Source organism: Bubalus kerabau, chromosome X (genome assembly GCF_029407905.1).
Source record: "Bubalus kerabau isolate K-KA32 ecotype Philippines breed swamp buffalo chromosome X, PCC_UOA_SB_1v2, whole genome shotgun sequence".
NCBI lineage: Eukaryota > Metazoa > Chordata > Mammalia > Artiodactyla > Bovidae > Bubalus > Bubalus kerabau.
The window spans coordinates 4,547,029-4,565,767 of NC_073647.1; the positions used below are offsets into that span (position 1 = coordinate 4,547,029).

Consider the following 18,739-nt stretch of genomic DNA (forward strand, 5'->3'; position numbering starts at 1 on the left):
GACAAAGAAGGTCACTACATAATGATCAAAGGATCAATCCAAGAAGAAGATATAACAATTATAAATATATATGCACCCAACACGGGAGCACCGCAGTATGTAAGACAAATGCTAACAAGTATGAAAGGAGAAATTAACAATAACACAATAATAGTGGGAGACTTTAATACCACACTCACACCTATGGATAGATCAACTAAACAGAAAATTAACAAGGAAACACAAACTTTAAACGATACAATAGACCAGTTAGACCTAATTGATATCTATAGGACATTTCACCCCAAAACAATGAATTTCACCTTTTTCTCAAGCGCACATGGAACCTTCTCCAGGATAGATCACATCCTGGGCCATAAAGCTAGCCTTGGTAAATTCAAAAAAATTGAAATCATTCCAAGCATCTTTTCTGACCACAATGCATTAAGATTAGAGCTCAATTACAAGAGAAAAACTATTAAAAATTCCAACATATGGAGGCTGAACAACACGCTGCTGAATAACCAAGAAATCACAGAAGAAATCAAAAATGAAATCAAAATTTGCATAGAAACGAATGGAAATGAAAACACAACAACCCAAAACCTGTGGGACACGGTAAAAGCAGTTGCTACTTTTAAAATCCTTCTTCTTTCTTAATGTGTGAAGTTGAAAATTTAAAACACTCTTTTACTTGCCAAAGAACAAAATCTGCTTGAGGGCACAAACAATTTACAGAACAGTGGGCAATATTTTCCAGTATTTTAAATGTATGTTTTGTTGGACCCAATAATTTTGCATGTAAGATTTTCTCTTGTAGATGTACACAAAGATGTATGTTTAAGATTTTTATTGCTATAAAGTTTATATAACAAAACCTGGAAACGATCTGTGTCCATACGGTTAAGGAAATGGTACTACCCTCACAAAGGATAGAGCTAAACTAGTTTAAAAATTTATAAGTATTGATACGAACCAACCAAGATATATTCTTGAGAGAAAAAGGTGATAAGAAGACATTATGTGCAAGATGATTACATTTGTGAAAACTGATATTTTCAGACACTCACTTGTGTATGCTTAGGAAATTTCTGGAATGATACAAAGTTGTTTTTTAATTTACTTATTTTAATTGGAGGATAATTACTTTACAATATTGTGGGTTTTTTTTTACTATACATCAGTATGAATCAGCCATAGATTGAATGATACAAAAGTATTAATAGTTATCCCTAAGGAGATAGACTAGAGTCTTACAGACAAGAAAAACATTTATTTTTCAAGTGGACCCTCATGTACTGCTTGAATGTTTTACCATATACTTTATTTTTATAAGGTTAAAATCAGTCTTGACCTCTTTTTTATTCTTTTTTATGTTTTGTCTTAGCCAGATAATTAAGTTCAACTATTTCCTTAGGTTTCGCTGGAGAAATCTAGATATTTAATTGGAAAGCAAAAAAGGATTTTTGAATATAGGCTTTTTGGAGAAGTTGTAAAAGCTACTAAGAAAATTTCTATCCCTCGTCACAGGATTGAATACAGTGTTTGCTATGGGTTTCCCACAGTGGCCCTTGCTCAGATTGTAGTCATTTCCTTCTATTCCTAGTTTGTTGAGTGTTTTCATTATGAAAAGGTGTTAATTTTGTCAAATGCACTTTCTGCATTGATTGAGATGATTGTGTTTTTTTCCTTCATTCTGTTAATGCAGTGTATTGCTTCTTTTGTTGCAGAGCACGGGCTGTAGAGTACATGGGTTCGGTAGTTCTGGTACAGGGGCTTTTTTAGTTGTTGTGCCCTGGCTTAGTTGTCCTGCAGTGAGATCTTAGTTCACCTCCCGGGGATTGAACCCACATCCCCTGCAATGGATGGAGGATTCTTAACAACTGGACCACCAGGAAAGTCCTGTAGACTAATAATATTTTAATGTAAAGTCTCTTAAATCATGTAGCAATCAAAAAACAGAAATATGTTGCTATTGTTATGATAATACTAGATTTTAGAATTACCCATGTATTTACCTTTACCAAGACCTTCATACAGGTTTGAATTACTGTCTGATATTCTTTCATTGTGACCAGCAGGACTCCCTTTGGTGTTTCATATGGGGCAAGCCTAGTGGTGTAAAAGCTGGCTTAAAACTCAACATTTAAAAAATGAAGGTCATGGCATCCCATCGCACTGCTTCATGGCCAGTTGATGGGGAAACGATGGAAACAGTGACAGGCTTTATTTTCTTGGGTTCCAAAATCACTGCAGATGGTGACTGCAGCCATGAAATTAAAAGATGCTTGCTCACTGGAAGAAAAGCTATGACCAACCTAAACAGCATATTAAAAAGCAGAGACAGTACTTTTCTGACAAAGGTCCATCTAGTCAAAGCTATGGTTTTTCCAGTAGTCATGTATGGATGTGAGAGTTGGACTATAAAGAAAGCTGAGTGTGGAGCAGTTGATGCTTTTGAACTGTGGTGCTGGAGAAGACTCTTGAGAGTCCCTTGGGCTGCAAGGAGATCCAACCAGTCCATCCTAAAGGAAATCAACCCTGAATATTCACTGGAAGGACTGATGCTAATGCTGAAACTCCAATACTTTGGCCACCTGGTGCGAAGAACTGACTCATTGGAAAAGGCCCTGAGGCTGGGAAAGATTGAAGGCAGGGGGAGAAGGGGATGACAAAGGATGAGATGGTTGGATGGCATCACTGACTCAATGGACATGAGTTTGAGCAAGCTCCGGAAGTTGGTGAGGAACAGGGAAGCCTGGTATGCTGCAGCCCATGGGGTCGCAAGGAGTAGGACATGACTGAGTAACTGAGTGAACTGAGTGGTAATGAACTCTTCAGCTTTTCTTTATCTAGGAACGTCTTAGTTTCTCCCTCACTATTAAGGACAGTTTTGCAAGATATAGAATTCTTGATTAATAGATATGTTTTTTCTTTAAAGTCCACTGCCTTCTGACCATCAGTTTCTGATGAGAAATCTGACCATCTTACTCAGGATCCCTTGTATGTGACAAGTCTTTGTCTCTTGCTTATTGCAAAATTCTCTCTTTGCTATAGTAAAGTAATTAGCCTTCAATTAAAAAAATTAGTTTTTAAAAAAAGGAAAAAAATCTCTCTTTGGCTTTGACTTTTGACATTTGATTTTAATATGTCTCAGCGTGGATCTGTTTGAGTTACCCTGCTTGGAGTTTGTTGAGTTTTGTGTCTTTCATAAGATTTGAGTTTTCACCCATTATTTCTTCAGATAGTCTCCCTGCCCCTTTCTCTTTTCTCCTTCAAAGACTCCCCATAGTGTGCACTTTCACCTGCTGGATGATATTCCTCATGTTCCGTAGCCTCTGTCCCTCTTCAATTTTCTCCTTTGTGTTCCTCTGATCCATCATTGACATTGTCTTATCCTCAAATTGGCTACACCTGCTGAAATGTGTCTTTGAATCCCTCTGGTGATGTTTCATTTCAGTTGTATTTCTCAGCTCTGAAACAAAAGGTTTTGGTTTCCTTTTAGATTTTCTAGCTCTTTATTGATATCCGTATTTTGTTGATGCATAATTTCCTTGACTTTTCCCACAACTTCCTTTAGTTCTTTGATCATGAATATTGTTGTTTTAATGTCTTTTTCTAGGAGATTTGCTATCACTTTTTTTCAGTGATAATGTCTATTGGTTTATTTTTCTGTTTTGAATGGGCCATACTTTCCTATTTCTTTGTATGCCTCGCAATTTTTTTGTTGTTGAAAACTGGACATTTGAATTTAATATTGTGATCTCTCTGGAAATCAGATTCTGTCCCTGTCCCAGAGTTTCCTGGGTTTTGTTGTTGTTTTTAATTGTTGTAAGCTGTGTCTGTCCCAAGAATCAGCCTGACGTGTAAATATGGGATCTTCTCAAGTCTTTTCTGCGGAGAAGGCAATGGCATCCCACTCCAGTACTCTTGCCTGGAAAATCCCATGGACGGAGGAGCCTGGTAGGCTGCAGTCCATGGGGTCGCACAGAGTCGGACACGACTGAAGCGACTTAACAGCAGCAGCAGCAGCAGCAGCAAGTCTTTTCTGAGCCTGTGCCTTCCCCTGAGCATGCGCAGTGGCTTTCTAGTCACGCTCATTTATGCAGTTACCTTTGAACCGTCTAGTATTGGATGTCCAGCTCCTAAGAGTGGATGGAGACGAAAATGAAGAGGAGAGGAAAGGTGCTGGTCTGTTAAATCCCCTGAAAGTCACTTTAGCCAGAGGGGGAGGGCATTGCAACAAAGGGAAGAGATGGTATAAAAATGGCCACAGCCTCTTTGACTGTCCCCCGTGATCAGAAGCAGCAATCAGCAGTCATAGCACAGATTCACAATATTTGAAAGACAGGGTCTTTGTTCATCCTGGCTCCTACAAGCTGTTCTAGGAATATGCACACAGCTATCTGCCATAGTACTTGAGGGATGAGGTATGGGTTGCTGCCATTGTGCCCAGAGTTAAAATTGAACAAAATCAAATTTAAGGTAATTTTCTGTCCAAGTCTTCCCCTGGAAGTTGCAAGTCTTCAACAGACTCCAGAGTTCCAAAATTGCTCCATCAGTTAGGTAATGATGGTGTAACTATTGTCTCTATAAGAAGATAGATGTCTGGTGCTCTGCCATCTTCTGAGAATCCTCTCTCTAATAGGTGTTTTTGGAGGTGGAATTCAAATGTGCAGTTAGCCATTTAATATATGGGGAACACATGTACAACCATGGTGGATTCAAGTCAATGTATGGCCAAACCAGTACAGTATTGTAAAGTAATTAACCTCGAATTAAAATCAAATAAATTTATATTAAAAAATTTTAAATCAAAATGAATAAAAATTTAAAAAAGAAATTGAATGTAACATAAAAGCAAATAAAAATAAAAATTAAAAAACAGCAAGTGATAAAGCAATGCTCAGCATGATCTTGGTTTGTAAATAAATATATATGCATAGAAAAAAGATTACAAGGAAATATATGAGAATGTAAATGATGGTCATTGCTGAGTGGTAGCATTGCAATTTTTTCTGTCTACATTTCTGTAATCTCCAAATAGGCTTCTGTAACTTCTTAATAATCAGGAGACAATCCTTGAAGAAAGAGCAAAGACCTCTTCCAAGTGTGTATTCATCTCACAGTGTATTATTCAATGACACTGTTCCTCAGTTGATCTCAGAGGTGTTAGTAGCTTACCTGTACCCCATTTTCCCTCCTGTTTAATAAAACACAAAACTTTCTTACTTTCCAGGTAAATGTCAAAGAGCTTGATCCCAAATAGTCTCATATCCAAGTCACTTATGTGAAGCCCTACTTTGATGATGAAGAACTCACAGAAAGAAAAACTGAGTTTGAAAGAAACCATAATATCAACAGGTTTGTTTTTGAGGCTCCTTATACATTGTCAGGCAAAAAGCAAGGCTGTATAGAGGAACAGTGCAAACGCCATACAATCTTGACTAGTAAGTAGGACTTGGCATAACTTCTTTGTTTGACATGATCTTTTTTGATACATACAAGCAGCAGCTGGTCAGCAGGAAAATGTAATTGAAATTTTAATTGTTTATTGTTCTGCTGTTCAGTCGCTCACTTACACAAACATGCTATGTTATAAACCATTACTTTCCCATATGTAAGCATGTAATTCATGCTTAGTCTGAGTCGTCTCACAGAGAATTTCTCCTTCAGTCCTGAAGTAATAAGGCACCTATTTGGTCTCTAAGGGATTTTCCAGAGAAAACATGGGGAGAATTAAGCACGATAGATTTTCTTTTTTATTTTGGCTATTTGATTTACTATCTTAAAAACTCATCTGTCAATCTTAATCTTTAATAGCTTCAAATAGCTTCAAACTCGGTTCCATATGTGAAGAAGAGGATTTCTATAAACTATGAACAGCAGATTCATTTAAAGACAATTGATGTTGCCACTGATGAAATAAAAGATAAAACTGCAGAGCTGCAAAAGCTTTGCTCTTCTGCTGACGTGCACATGATTCAGCTCCTACTTAAATTGCAGGGCTGTGTTTCAGTGCAGGTATGTTGGTTGCTAACCATGTAGTAAACGTTTCTTGTTCCTCTCACTTTCATAAGGGCACAGAACAAGCTAGTAATTGTAAGATAGTAATTGTAATTGTCTTATACTCTGACTGGGTGCAAAAACCTCAACGTTTTTTATTAATTTAATAAAGACATTATGTTCAGTTTCTATAAATTTTTTGTTATGTCAGAGACCTTTAACATAAATCCCTCTGACTAGAGCCAAGTCCTATATTTAGATAGCAGAAAGTGTTAATGACCTTGTTAGAGTATAATTTTGGCAGATGATTTGCTTAAGTTAATCTTTTTCAAATAAATTTATAATAAGATAGTAAGTATGTTTCTCAGGTATGGATCTTTAATATGGTATTCTTTTTAAAAAGAGAAATGCAAAAATTACTTTCTAATTACATTCTGAAAACTCTCATTTTTCTCCTTTTATAATTTAGGTAAATGCAGGTCCATTGGCATATGCAAGGGCTGTCTTAAATGACAGTCAAGCTAGCAAGTATCCGCCCAAAAAAGTAAATGAGTTGAAAGACATGTTTAGGTAAGTGCTTTGTAGTTTTCAGATCAGACCACTATTTTTTTTCCCCTCCATTGTCTTCTTAAGTGAAACCAAAATATTCACCAAATTATGTCCCTCTAAAAAATTATCGATTCCCTTTTATAACGTTTAAGTTACCTTCTAATGGTATTTTAGGTAGTGAGGAAATGTGTGGTCTCTTTCTTGCTGCAGAACTGTAACAATCTCCTAGTGACCCAAGGCATTAAATATGGCAACCACTTCATTGCTCTGGATATTGTGACACAAACAGAAGCCTACATTCGTTGCATGATTTCCTCCTTTGCCTGACTGACCTCATGTCACAGCTTTTCCAGATCATTTAGGGTAGGAAGGGTTGGATAGGCTTACTTGTATCCTTAGTTCCACTTGGATTCTGCCCGTCTAGGGCATACGATATCATCTCTGGACTGAGAGTCCCTCTAAGCCTAGGCATGTTTGAATGGTCACGCAGTAGAAAAAATCTGTTTTGTGTATAAAAGAGTTTACCTTCAGAATAAGAGGGAGAGACGAGTAAAGCAGACTGAGTAGAAAGAGAACTTCCACTCATTTGCTCCCAACTTACTTCATTTATTTTTCCTATCTCTGTATTATCAGCTATTTCAGGTTACAGAGCAACCAGTAGTCATTCATTCAATATTTATTAATGCCTGCTGCTGCTGCTGCTAAGTTGCTTCAGTCGTGTCCGACTCTGTGCGACCCCATAGACGGAAGCCCACCAGGCTCCCCCGTCCCTGGGATTCTCCAGGCAAGAACACTGGAGTGGGTTGGCATTTCCTTCTCCAGTGCATGAAAGTGAAAAGTGAAAGTGAAGTCACTCAGCCGTGTTTGACTCTTAGTGACCCCATGGACTTCAGCCCACCAAGCTCCTCAATCCATGGGATTTTCCAGGCAAGAGCACTGGAGTGGGGTGCCATTGCCTTCTCCATATTAATGCCTGGCATGTACAAAAAGATTCTACTAGTTGCTATCATAGGGATACAGAACAAATGGTCAGTGAGGTACTTTGTCCCCTAAGTTTTGCATTCTAATTATGCATATTAAACATACATATATGAAATAATGGAAAGATATTCTTATGATAAGTCATCAACTCCCTGTCGCCACTCTTACCAACCCAGGGCAGATACTTCATGCCTATAATACCCAGCACTGTACTGGGTACATAGCCCCAAATTAGCTATTTTTGAATAAATGGCATTATCTACAGATATAAATTACTGTGAGCACAAGCATAGCTGATACCATATCAAGTAAATGACTGAGCAGGTAGGCTTCCTGAAGGGTATATATTTTGAGCTAGGTTTTGAAAGTGATAAGAAACCAGAAGCAAAGATGGAAAAGAAAAGATATTTCAGATTAGGAGATGGCATTAGCAAAACCACAGTAAGAAAATATGGGATTCTAATCTTCCTTCTAGGCAAACCATGGTTAAAGTAAATATTAAATAGTCAGTGAGACTTTTGCATAATAAGTAACAAAAACTTTATCTTTGATCTTCATCTACAGGAAGTTCATCCAAGCATGCAGCATTGCACTGGAACTAAATGAGTGGTTAATGAAAGAGGATCAGATTGAATACCATGAAGAAGAGCTCACGTCAAATTTCAGAGACATGGAGAAAGAATTGTCTGACATTATTCATGAACAGGCAAGTATTAGTGTGATTGAGAAGGAAAACATGATCTGGGGTCCCTAAAGTGTTACTTAGCAAACCAATTAATTTGAAATGGTGTTACATTGAAATCAAGTCTGTTATTTTAAAATTTGTTTGTATATTCTTTAACCATTAAATGATGTAATGAAAATTAGAGTTTTTAAAATTTATTTTTTAATTGAAAGATAATTGCCTTACAGAATTTTGTTCTTTTCTGTCAAACATCGACATGAACCAACCATGCTGCTGCTGCTAAGTTGCTTCACTCGTGTCCGACTCTATGCGACCCCATAGACGGCAGCCCAGAGGATCCCCCGTCCCCGGGATTCTCCAGGCAAGAATGCAGGAGTGGGTTGCCATTTCCTTCTCCAATGCGTGAAAGTGAAAAGTGAAAGTGAAGTTGCTCAGTCGTGTCTGACTCTTAGCGACCCCATGGACTGCTGCCTACCAGGCTCCTCCGTCCATGGGATTTTCCAGGCAAGAATACAGGAGTGGGTTGCCATTGCCTTCTCCAGAATCAACCATAGCTATACATATATTCCTCCCTCTTGAACCTCCCTCCCATCTCCCTCCCCATTCTGCCCTTCTAGGTTGATACAGAGCGCCTGTTTGAGTTTCCTGAGAGATACAGCAAATTTCCTTGGCTATCTATTTTACATGTGGTAATGTAAGTTTCCATGTTACTCTCTCCATACATCTCCCCTCTCCTCCCCTCTCCCCATGTCCATAAGTCTTTTCTTTATGTCTGTTTCTCCATTGCTGTCTTGCAAATAAATTCTTCAGTACCAACTTTTAGATTCGGTATATATGCATCAGTATATGATATTTAACTTTCTCTTTCTGACTGACTTCACTCTGTATAATAGTCTCTAGGTTCATCCACCACATCAGAACTGACTCAAATATGTTCCTTTGTATGGCTGTGTATATGTATGACAACTTCTTTATCCATTCATCTGTTGATGGACATCCAGGTTGCTTCCATGATCTAGATATTGTAAACAGTGCTGCAATGAACAATGGGATACATATGTCTTTTTCAATTTTGGTTTCCTCAGGGTATATGCCTAAGAGTGGGATTGCTGGGTCATATGGTGGTTTTATTCCTAGGTTTTTAAGGAACCTCCATACCGTCTTCCATAGTGGCTGTATCAATTTACATTGCCACCAACAGTGCAAGAGCGTTCCCTTTTCTCTACACCCTCTCCAGCATTTATTGTTTGTAGACTTTTTGACAGTGGCCATTCTGACTGGAGTGAGATGATACTGCATTGTAGTTTTGATTTGCATTTCTCTAATAATGAGTGATGTTGAGCTCATTTTCATGTGTTTGTTAGCCATCTGTATGTCTTCTTTGGAGAAATGTCAGTTTAGGTCTTTTTGCCACCTTTTGATTGGGTTGTTTGGTTTTCCTGGTATTGACTTGTATGAGCTACTTGCATATTTTGGAAATTAATCCTTTGTCAGTTGTTTCATTTGCTATTGTTTCCTCCCATTCTGAGGGTTGTCTTTTCACCTTGCTTATAGTTTCCTTTGCTGTGATAAAGCTATTAAGTTTAATCAGGTCCCACTTGTTTACGTTTCTTGTTATTTCTATTGCTCTAAGAATTGATGCTTTTGAACTGTAGTGTGGGAGAAGACTCTTGAGAGTCCCTTGGACTGCAAGGAGATCCAACCAGTCCATTCTGAAGGAGATCAGCCCTAGGATTTCTTTGGAAGGAATGATGCTAAAGCTGAAACTCCAGTACTTTGGCCACCTCATGTGAAGAGTTGACTCATTGGAAAAGACTCTGATGCTGGGAGGGATTGGGGGCAGGAGGAGAAGGGGACGACAGAGGATGAGATGGCTGGATCGCACCACTGACTCAATGGACGTGAGTCTGACTGAACTCCGGGAGTTGGTGATGGACAGGGAGGCCTGGTGTGCTGCGATTCATGGGGTTGCAAAGAGTTGGACACGACTGAGCAACTGAACTGAACTGAACTGAGGAGGTGAGTCATAGAGGATGTTGCTTTGATTTACATCACTGAGTGTTCTGCCTATATTTTCCCCTAAAAGTTTTATAGTTTCTGGTCTTACATTTAGATCTTTAATCCATTTTGAGTTTATCTGTGTACGGTGTTAGGAAGTGTTCTAATTTCATTCTTTTACATGTAGCTGTCCAGTTTTCCCAGGACCATTTATTGAAGAGACTCTCTTTGCCCCATTGTATATTTTTGCCTCCTTTGTCAAAACTAAGGTATCCATAGGTGCGTGAGTTTATCTCTGGGCTTTCTATCTTGTTCCATAGGTGAATATTTCTGTTTTTGTGCCAGTACCATACTATATTGATGACTGTAGCTTTGTAATATAATCTAAAATCAGGAAAGTCAATTCCTCCAGCTCCAATCTTCTTTCTCAAGACTGCTTTGGCTATTCGGGGTCTTTTGTGTTTCCATATGAATTGTGAATTTTTTTGTTTTAGTTCTGTGAAAAATGCCATTGGTAATTTGATAGGGATCACATTGAATCTGTAGATTGCATTTGGTAGTATAGTCATTTTCACAGTATTGATTACATTTTTTGAAGAGTTTTAATCATAAATGGGTGCTGGATTTTGTCAAATGATTTTTCTGCACCTATTGAGATTATCATGTGGTTTTTTATCTTTCAATTTGTTAATATGGTGTATCACATCGATTGATCTGTGTATATTGACTAACCTTGCATCCCTGGAATAAACTCAACTTGATCATGGTGCATGAGCTTTTTAATGTGTTGTTGAATTCTGGTTGATAAAATTTTGTTGAGGATATTTGCGTCTATGTTCATCAGTGATATTGACCTGTAGTTTTCTTTTTTGTGTTGTCTCTATCTGGTTTTGGTATGAGGGTGATGGTGGTCTCATAGAATTTCTTTGGAAGTTTTCTTCCTTTGCAGTTTTTTGAAAGAGTTTTAGAAGGATAGCCATTAGCTCTTCTCTAAATGTTTGACACAATTCTCCTGTGAAGCCATCTGGTCCTGGGCTTTTGTTATTTTGGGAGAAATTTGATCACAGCTTCAATTTCAGTGCTTGTAATTGGGTTGTTCATAATTTCTATTTCTTCCTTATTCAGTCTTTGAAGACTAAACTTTTCTAAGAATCTGTCCATTTCTTCCAGGTTATCCATTTTCTTGCTATATAATTGTTCATAATACTCTCTTATAATCCTCTGTATTTCTGCATTGTCTGTTGTAACCTCTCCTTTTTTATTTCTAACTTTGTTGATTTGATTCTTCTCTCTTTTTTTCTTGATGAGTCTGCCTAATGGTTTGTCAATTTTATCTTCTCAAAGAACCAGCTTTTCATTTTATTAATCTTTACTATTGCTTCTTTCATTTCTTTTTCATTTATTTCTGTTCAGATCTTGATGATTTCTTTCCTTCTACAATTTTTTTTTTCTTCTTCTTTTTACATTTTAGGTGTAAAGTTGGGTTGTCTACTTGATGTTTTTCTTGTTTCTTGATGTAGGATTGTATTACTATAAACTTACCTCTTAGAACTGCATTTGCTGCATCCCATGGGTTTTGACTTGCCGTGTTTTTATTGTCACTTGTTTCTAGGAATTTTTTGATATCCCTTTTGATTTGTTCAGTAATCTGTTTGTTATTTTAAAATGTACTGTTTAATCTCCATGTGTTTGTGCTTTTTACATTTTTTTCCTCATACTTGATATCTAGTCTCATAGCATTCTGGTTGGAAAAGATGCTTGATATGATTTCAATTTTCTTCAATTGACTGAGGCTTCATTTGTCACCCAAGATGTGGTCTATCCTTGAGAATGTTCCAAAGGTACTTGAGAAGAAGGTGTATCCTTCTGTATGTGGCTAGAATGTCCTGAAGATGTCTATGAGATCCATCTCATCTAATGGATCATTTAAGACTTGTATTTCATTATTAATTTTCTGTTTTGATGATCTTTCCATTGGTGTGAGTGGGGTGTTAAAGTCTCCTACTTATTGTGTTACTGTCAATTTCTCCTTTTATGTCTGCTAGTGCTTGTCTTATGTATTGAGGTGCTCCTATGTTGGGTGCATAGATATTTACAATTGTTATGTCTTCCCCTTGGATTGATCCCTTGATCATTATGTAGAGTCCATCCTTATCTCTTATAATATTCTTTATTTTAAGGTCTACTTTGTCTGATATGAGGATTGCTACCCCAGCTTTCTTTTGCTTTCCATTTGCATTGAATACACTTTTCCATCCTCTCACTTTCAGTCTATATGTGTCTTTAGGTCTGAAGTGGGTTTCTTGTAGACAGCATATACATAGGTCTTGTTTTTGTATCCATTCAGCTAGTCTGTGTCTTTTGGTTGGAGCAGTTAATCCGTTTGCACTTACAGTAATTATTGATATATTCCTAATGCCATTGTCTTAATTGTTTGGTATTTCTTTTGTAGAACTTTTCCTTCTCTTGTGTTTCCTGACTATATAGTCCTTTAACATTTGTTGTAAAGCTTGTTTGGTGGTACTGAATTCTCTTAACTTTTGCTTGTTTGAAAAGTTTTTGATTTCTCCATCAAATTTGAATGAGATCCTTGCCAGGTAGAGGAATCTTGGTTGTAGATTTTTCGATTTCAGTACTTTAAATATATCCTGCCATTCTCTTCTGGCCTTCAGTTTCTGCTAACCAATCAGCTGTTAAACATATGGGGTTTTCCTGTATGTTACTTGTTGCTTTTCTCGTGTTGCTTTTAATATTCTTTCTTTGTGTTTAGTCTTTGTTAGTTTGATTAGGATGTGTCTTGGTGTGTTCTCCTTGGGTTTATGCTTTATGGGACTCTTTGCAACTCTTGGACTTGATTGACCATTTCCTTTTCCATGTTGGGGAAATTTTCAACTATAATCTCTTCAAAAATTTTCTTATACCCTTTCTTTGTCTCTTCTTCTTCTAGGGCCCCTATAATTCGAATATTGGTGAGTTTAATATTGTCCCAGAGGTCTCTGAGACTATCCTCAGTTCTTTTCATTCTTTTTACCTTATTCTGCTTTCAGCAGTTATTTACACCATTTTATCTTCCAGCTCACTCATCCATTCTTCTGCTTCAGATATTCTGGTATTGATTCCTTCTCGAGTACTTTTAATTTCAGTAATTGTATTGTTTGTCTCTGTATATTTATTCTTTAATTCTTCTAGGTCTTTGTTAATTGATTCTTGCATTTTCTCCATTCTGTTTTCAAGGTTTTTGATCATCTGTACTATCATCATTCTGAATTCTTTTTCAGGTAGTTTGCCTATTTCTTCTTCATTTATTTGGATTTCTGTGTTTCTAATTTGTTCTTTCATTTGGGTAGTTTTTCTCTGCCTTTTCTTTATTTTTTTAAACTTATTGTGTTTGAGGTCTCCTTTTCCCAGGCTTCAAGGTTGAACTCTTTTTTCCTTTTGGTTTCTGCCCTCCTAAGGATGGTCCAGTGGATTGTGTAAGCGTCCTATAGGGTGAGACTTATGCTGAGTTTTTTTTCCTCTGTTGGGCAGGGCTGAGTGAGGTGGTCATCCTGTCTGTTGATGATTGGTTTGTATTTTTGTCTTTGTTGTTTGGATGAGGCATCTTGCACTGGGTACTACTGGTGGTTGGGGGATGCTGGGTCTTGTATTCAAGTGGTTTCTTTTGTGAGAGTTCTCTCTATTTGCTACTCTCTAGTGTTGGGAATTCTCTGGTAATCTAGGGTCTTGGAGTCAGTACTCCCATTGCAAAGGCTCAGGGCTTGATCTCTGGCCAGGAACAAAGATTCCACAAGTGGTTTGTTATGGCATTAAGTGAGATTAAAATAAATACCCAAACACGAGAAACCAAAGATGAACCCCAGACAAATGGCAGTTACAAAATCAGACAAATAATAATTAAACTAATGGAATATACACATATACATATACACCTGTAAACAAAATCAAAACAGTCCAACAAAAATAAAGTACAATAGATTGACCTAGTGAACAAAGGAAACTGAAAATGATATCTACAAGTTAAGATCAAACTAACTAAAGCACAAACTAAAAAATGAAAGTAAAGCAATGTGCCATGTGGGGAATAAAGCAATGAAAACAAAACTAATAAACATGTTGAGAGGAATGGAAATAAAAGAAATAATAGATATGCAAAGTTAAAGGTAGATAAGGAAAGTTTATATTCATTAAAGATTAACTGCAAGAGGAAAAGTAAAGTAGGAAAAGCAAACAAATTAATAAATGTAGAAAAATATGATCCAGCAATCCCACTGCTGGGCATACACACTGAGGAAACCAGAAGGGAAAGAGACACGTGTACCCCAATGTTCATCACAGCACTGTTTATAAGAGCCAGGACATGGAAGCAACCTAGATGTCCATCAGCAGATGAATGGATAAGAAAGCAGTGGTACATATACACAATGGAGTATTACTCAGCCATTAAAAAGAATACATTTGAATCAGTTCTAATGAGGTGGATGAAACTGGAGCCTATTATATAGAGTGAAGTAAGCCACAAAGAAAAACACCAGTACAGTATACTAACGCATATATATGGAATTTAGAAAGATGGTAACAATAACCCTGTGTACGAGACAGCAAAAGAAACACTGATGTATAGAACAGTCTTATGGACTCTGTGGGAGAGGGAAAGGGTGGGAAGATTTGGGAGAATGGCATTGAAACATGTAAAATATCATGTATGAAACGAGTTGCCAGTCCAGGTTCGATGCATGATACTGGATGCTTGGGGCTGGTGCACTGGGATGACCCAGAGGGATGGTATGGGGAGGGAGGAGGCTTCAGGATGGGGAACACATGTATACCTGTGGTGGATTCATTTTGATATTTGGCAAAACTAATATAATTATGTAAAATTTAATAATAAAATAAAATGAAAAAATAAATTAATTAATTAAAATTTTAAAAAAGGATAAAAAAAGAAAGGAAAACTCCACAAAACAGCAAAAGGCCAATGTAGAGGCAGAGATTTATAGCAACAATAAAAAGTGTGACTGAAAAAAAGACCCTCAAAAGCTTAATTGTATTTCATAGTGCTAATAAAATCGAAAACTACAATAGAGGGGGAAAAAAAGAAAAAGAAAAATTCCAAAAGAAACTGCAGACAAGTCAGAATATAAGAATAGTAAATATTTTTCTTGAGTCACTGCTGTCAGTGTCCTTTCCATCGCTGGGAGTACAGTCCACCTCGCCCTCCTAGGGTGACTTCCATCACCGTGCTGGTCTCTTGGCCTGCTGTGGGGGCAACTCAGACGCTAATCTGGTCCTACTCCTGTGTCTTCTTGCCTCCAGTGTACACAGCTATAAGAAATAGTGCATTTTCTTTTGTGAGAGCTCTCAATGTCCTTTTATATATCCCATAGACACAGAGTCTGCCTAGTTGATCGTGTGGATTTAATCTGCAGCTTGTACAGCTGGTGGGAAGGTTTTGGGTCTTCTTTCTTAGCCACACTGCCCCTGGGTTTCAATTGTGGTTTATTTCCACCTTTGCACATGGGTTGTCCACTTGGGTTTGTTCCTGAGGCTGCCCTGGAGGACTTGGGTCTGCCCCAGTGAGGGCCAGCTACGGAGGTGGTGCAGCTGCTTGGGTCACAGGTTTCTGGGAGCACCAAGTACTCAGGATGGTTGGAAGCTAGGGCAGCAATAAACATAGTGCTCTAGAAGGTTATGGCAACCAATATTGGCCAATACACTCCAATATTCTTGCCTGGAGAACCCCCTGACAGAGAAGCCTGGCAGTCCACAGTCCACAGGGTCGCAGAGTTGGACACAACTGAAGCAACCCCATGTGCATAGATGCAAGATTTTTTTTTGCCTGTGGCAACTCTTCCCCAGCGAGGGTTGAGCATGAATGTGGCGCAGCTGCCTTCAGGGATGATGGTGGCACCAAGTGTTCAGGGATACGGACTGCCTCTGCTGTAGGAGTTATTGCCCTATCAGAATCTTTTTTGAGCCTCTGGTAGCTGGCGATCAGAAGACCTCTTTGGCTAGTGTTTCTCTGTAGCTCCACACATTCAGGCACTTAGCGATCTCCCTTGCCTGGGGTCCTTCGCTGTTGTTCAGTGTGTCAGGCACATAGAGAGGCCCCGCTAGGTGGGGGTCCTACTCTGTAGTTCAGCACATCAGTAACTTCAAGGAACACCCTGGATGGGGTCCTGCTCTGTAGTTCAGTGCAGTCAGGGCTTTGATGGGTCAGCCTGTCTATTGTTCAGCTGCCAGTGCTGGCATGTGGGGAGATAGAGGCTATGGTGATGGCTCCAGCAGTATCGTCTTGCTTCCATGGCTGCCTGGCTTTCCACCACAGGCACTTTCCACCACAATTTCCTGCCTCACGTCTCCTAGGTCGGTCCTGCCACAGTCAACAGCAGCCCTCACCCTGAAATTGCTCCACAATCCCGGTGCTCCAGCTTCCAGCTGCTGTGCCTTGCAGGGGACCTGCTTCCCTGTCCGGGGTATGTATGGCTGTGGCAAGGACTGTCTGATTCTCATTCCATTTAGGCTGCCACAGATCAGCTGTTTCATTCTCAGCCTTAAATGTTTCTCCTCTGACCCAGACAATTGCCCCAATGTGGGGATTGGACCCCACCTCCGGTTCCAGCACCCACCAAGGGCAGGTCCAGTCCTAGTAACACTCCTGTTTTTCCCCCTAGTTCCTTTGTCCTACCGAGTGTTTGCATGCTTCTATATACTCTTTTCCAGTGGTCAGGTACTCCCGTCTGCTCTCAGCTGCTGTTCTGCAAGCACTTCTGTGTCTGAATGTGTAGTCCTGATGTATCCATGGAGAGAGATGCACTCCATGTCCACCTACTCCTCTGCCATCTTGTTCTACACCGCAAATCAGATTTGAAGCAATTACTGACAGTTGCTTTAGCAGTTGTTCAGGTAGTAAACTATTTTGTTCTGTGCACCACTGTGCCATTAGAAGTGAGTAGCTGTGCAAGTCTGAGTTGATCTACTGTGAGCATGGCTAAGAGTCTCTCAAGAAGGGTCCTAGAGAAGTGAAATGATTGGCTCAGTAGCCAGATCCCTAAATGAATATCCCTGTTTTAGCTGTAAGAAACTAGTTACAGTTGGCCCTCCATATTCGCAGCTTCCACATCCAGGGATTCAAACAATTGCAGATAGAAAATATTTGAAAAAAATTTCCAGAAAGTTCCAAAAAAGCAAAACTTGAATTTCCTGCATGTAGGCAGCTATTTACATAGCATTTACGTTGTGTTAGCTATTATACATTATCTAGAGATGATTTTAAAGTACAGGAGAGGATATGCATAAGTTATATGCAAATACTGTGTGATTTTATATAAGGAACTTGAGCATCTTCAGAGTGTAATATCCATGGGGGAAGGGGGACAGTGGTCCTGGAACTAATCCTCTGGGGATACTGAGGGACAACTATCTGATCGTTTAGGTGATATCCTGAGCAGATTCCAAAATTCAGGAATTGTCTTAATACCCATATAGCCTGCAAAACTCTCGTTTCATAATACCTAGCATTCTAATGTTTGACTGACTGTTAATGTCAGTTATAACTAACTTAGTTATATAGTTCACAATCTGAAACATATAGAAGCAGAGATCTGCTCACCACTGACAGCCAAATTCTGTCATAATTAAGTAGTTAAGACTTTTATAGATCTACTTACCTTAAAACCAGAGTACTGCTGAATTATCCAGGTAAATGTCATTCCTATATTAGGCTCCTGAAATCTGTGCTTACAACCACTCTATACATGGATTGTCACTCAACTATTTTAACATCTTCACCACAGATGTAAAAGTCATGGCCTGATGGTCTGGTCCCTCAGTGCCTGAGCCCTGTTGAGCTTACATAATGTCTCTTTGCTTTCCTTAAGAAGGAAAACAGCCAATAAGACAAATATTTGCTTCAGAAACTCTTCAGACTCTCAATTTTTTATGAAATTAAGACCCCTTAAAAGAAACAAGGATAACTACAGCCCTTTAGAGAACACATTCTTATTGCTGGTTCCAGAAAGGAGAACCTCCTCTCTCCTGGTATGAGCATTTCACTGCTTGCCTGAAGACACTCCCCTGGGTGAGACCATCACATGGAGGGTGTCCTTACAAATAGACTAACCATGGTTAGTGCCAAAGGACTGCAGTGTAATGGTGGGGAGGGGTAGAAGAGAGATTTCAAGGAAAACAGGAGCTAGTTGACTCCAAGCTCTACCTTTCTTGTGGTATCTAACTCCTGTTAGAAAGGACTTTGGGAAATTTGTTATAATTAGTCCAAAGTTGCACTCGTGACCAGGAGTCCAATTTTCTAACCATGGTCATCTTCTCAGTATGGAGAAGCCAGGCAGCTAGACTTTCATCATCCATCTTTCAATGAGATGAGTCATCCCACTCTCCTGCTCTCCTATTCTTATGGCAGGGAATCTCGCCGGCCTGAGGAGTCTGGACTCAGTGATCTGTTTCCTCTTTTTGTCATCTTGACTTCTGAAGGAGTGAGTGTAAACCATCCCAAGGCATACCTTTGCCGCTCAGTTTTCCGAGGTC

At 38.8% G+C, this 18,739-nt stretch overlaps 1 protein-coding gene and 1 long non-coding RNA gene across 2 annotated transcripts in view; one reads left to right on the forward strand and one right to left on the reverse strand.

Annotated features, from left to right (window-relative positions):
* LOC129640273 (dedicator of cytokinesis protein 11-like) overlaps positions 1–18,739 on the forward strand; it is a 198,933-nt gene that overhangs the window by 42,151 nt on the left and 138,043 nt on the right. Inside the window, exons 2-5 of the mRNA XM_055565487.1 lie at positions 5,219–5,343; positions 5,803–6,003; positions 6,455–6,555; positions 8,080–8,221. Coding sequence (XP_055421462.1) covers positions 5,959–6,003; positions 6,455–6,555; positions 8,080–8,221 — 288 coding nt within the window. The 5' untranslated portion in view covers positions 5,219–5,343; positions 5,803–5,958. The remainder of the gene's footprint in view (positions 1–5,218; positions 5,344–5,802; positions 6,004–6,454; positions 6,556–8,079; positions 8,222–18,739) is intronic.
* The window catches only part of LOC129640276 (uncharacterized), a 51,096-nt gene that overhangs the window by 12,730 nt on the left and 19,627 nt on the right, over positions 1–18,739 (reverse strand). The window lies entirely within an intron of this gene.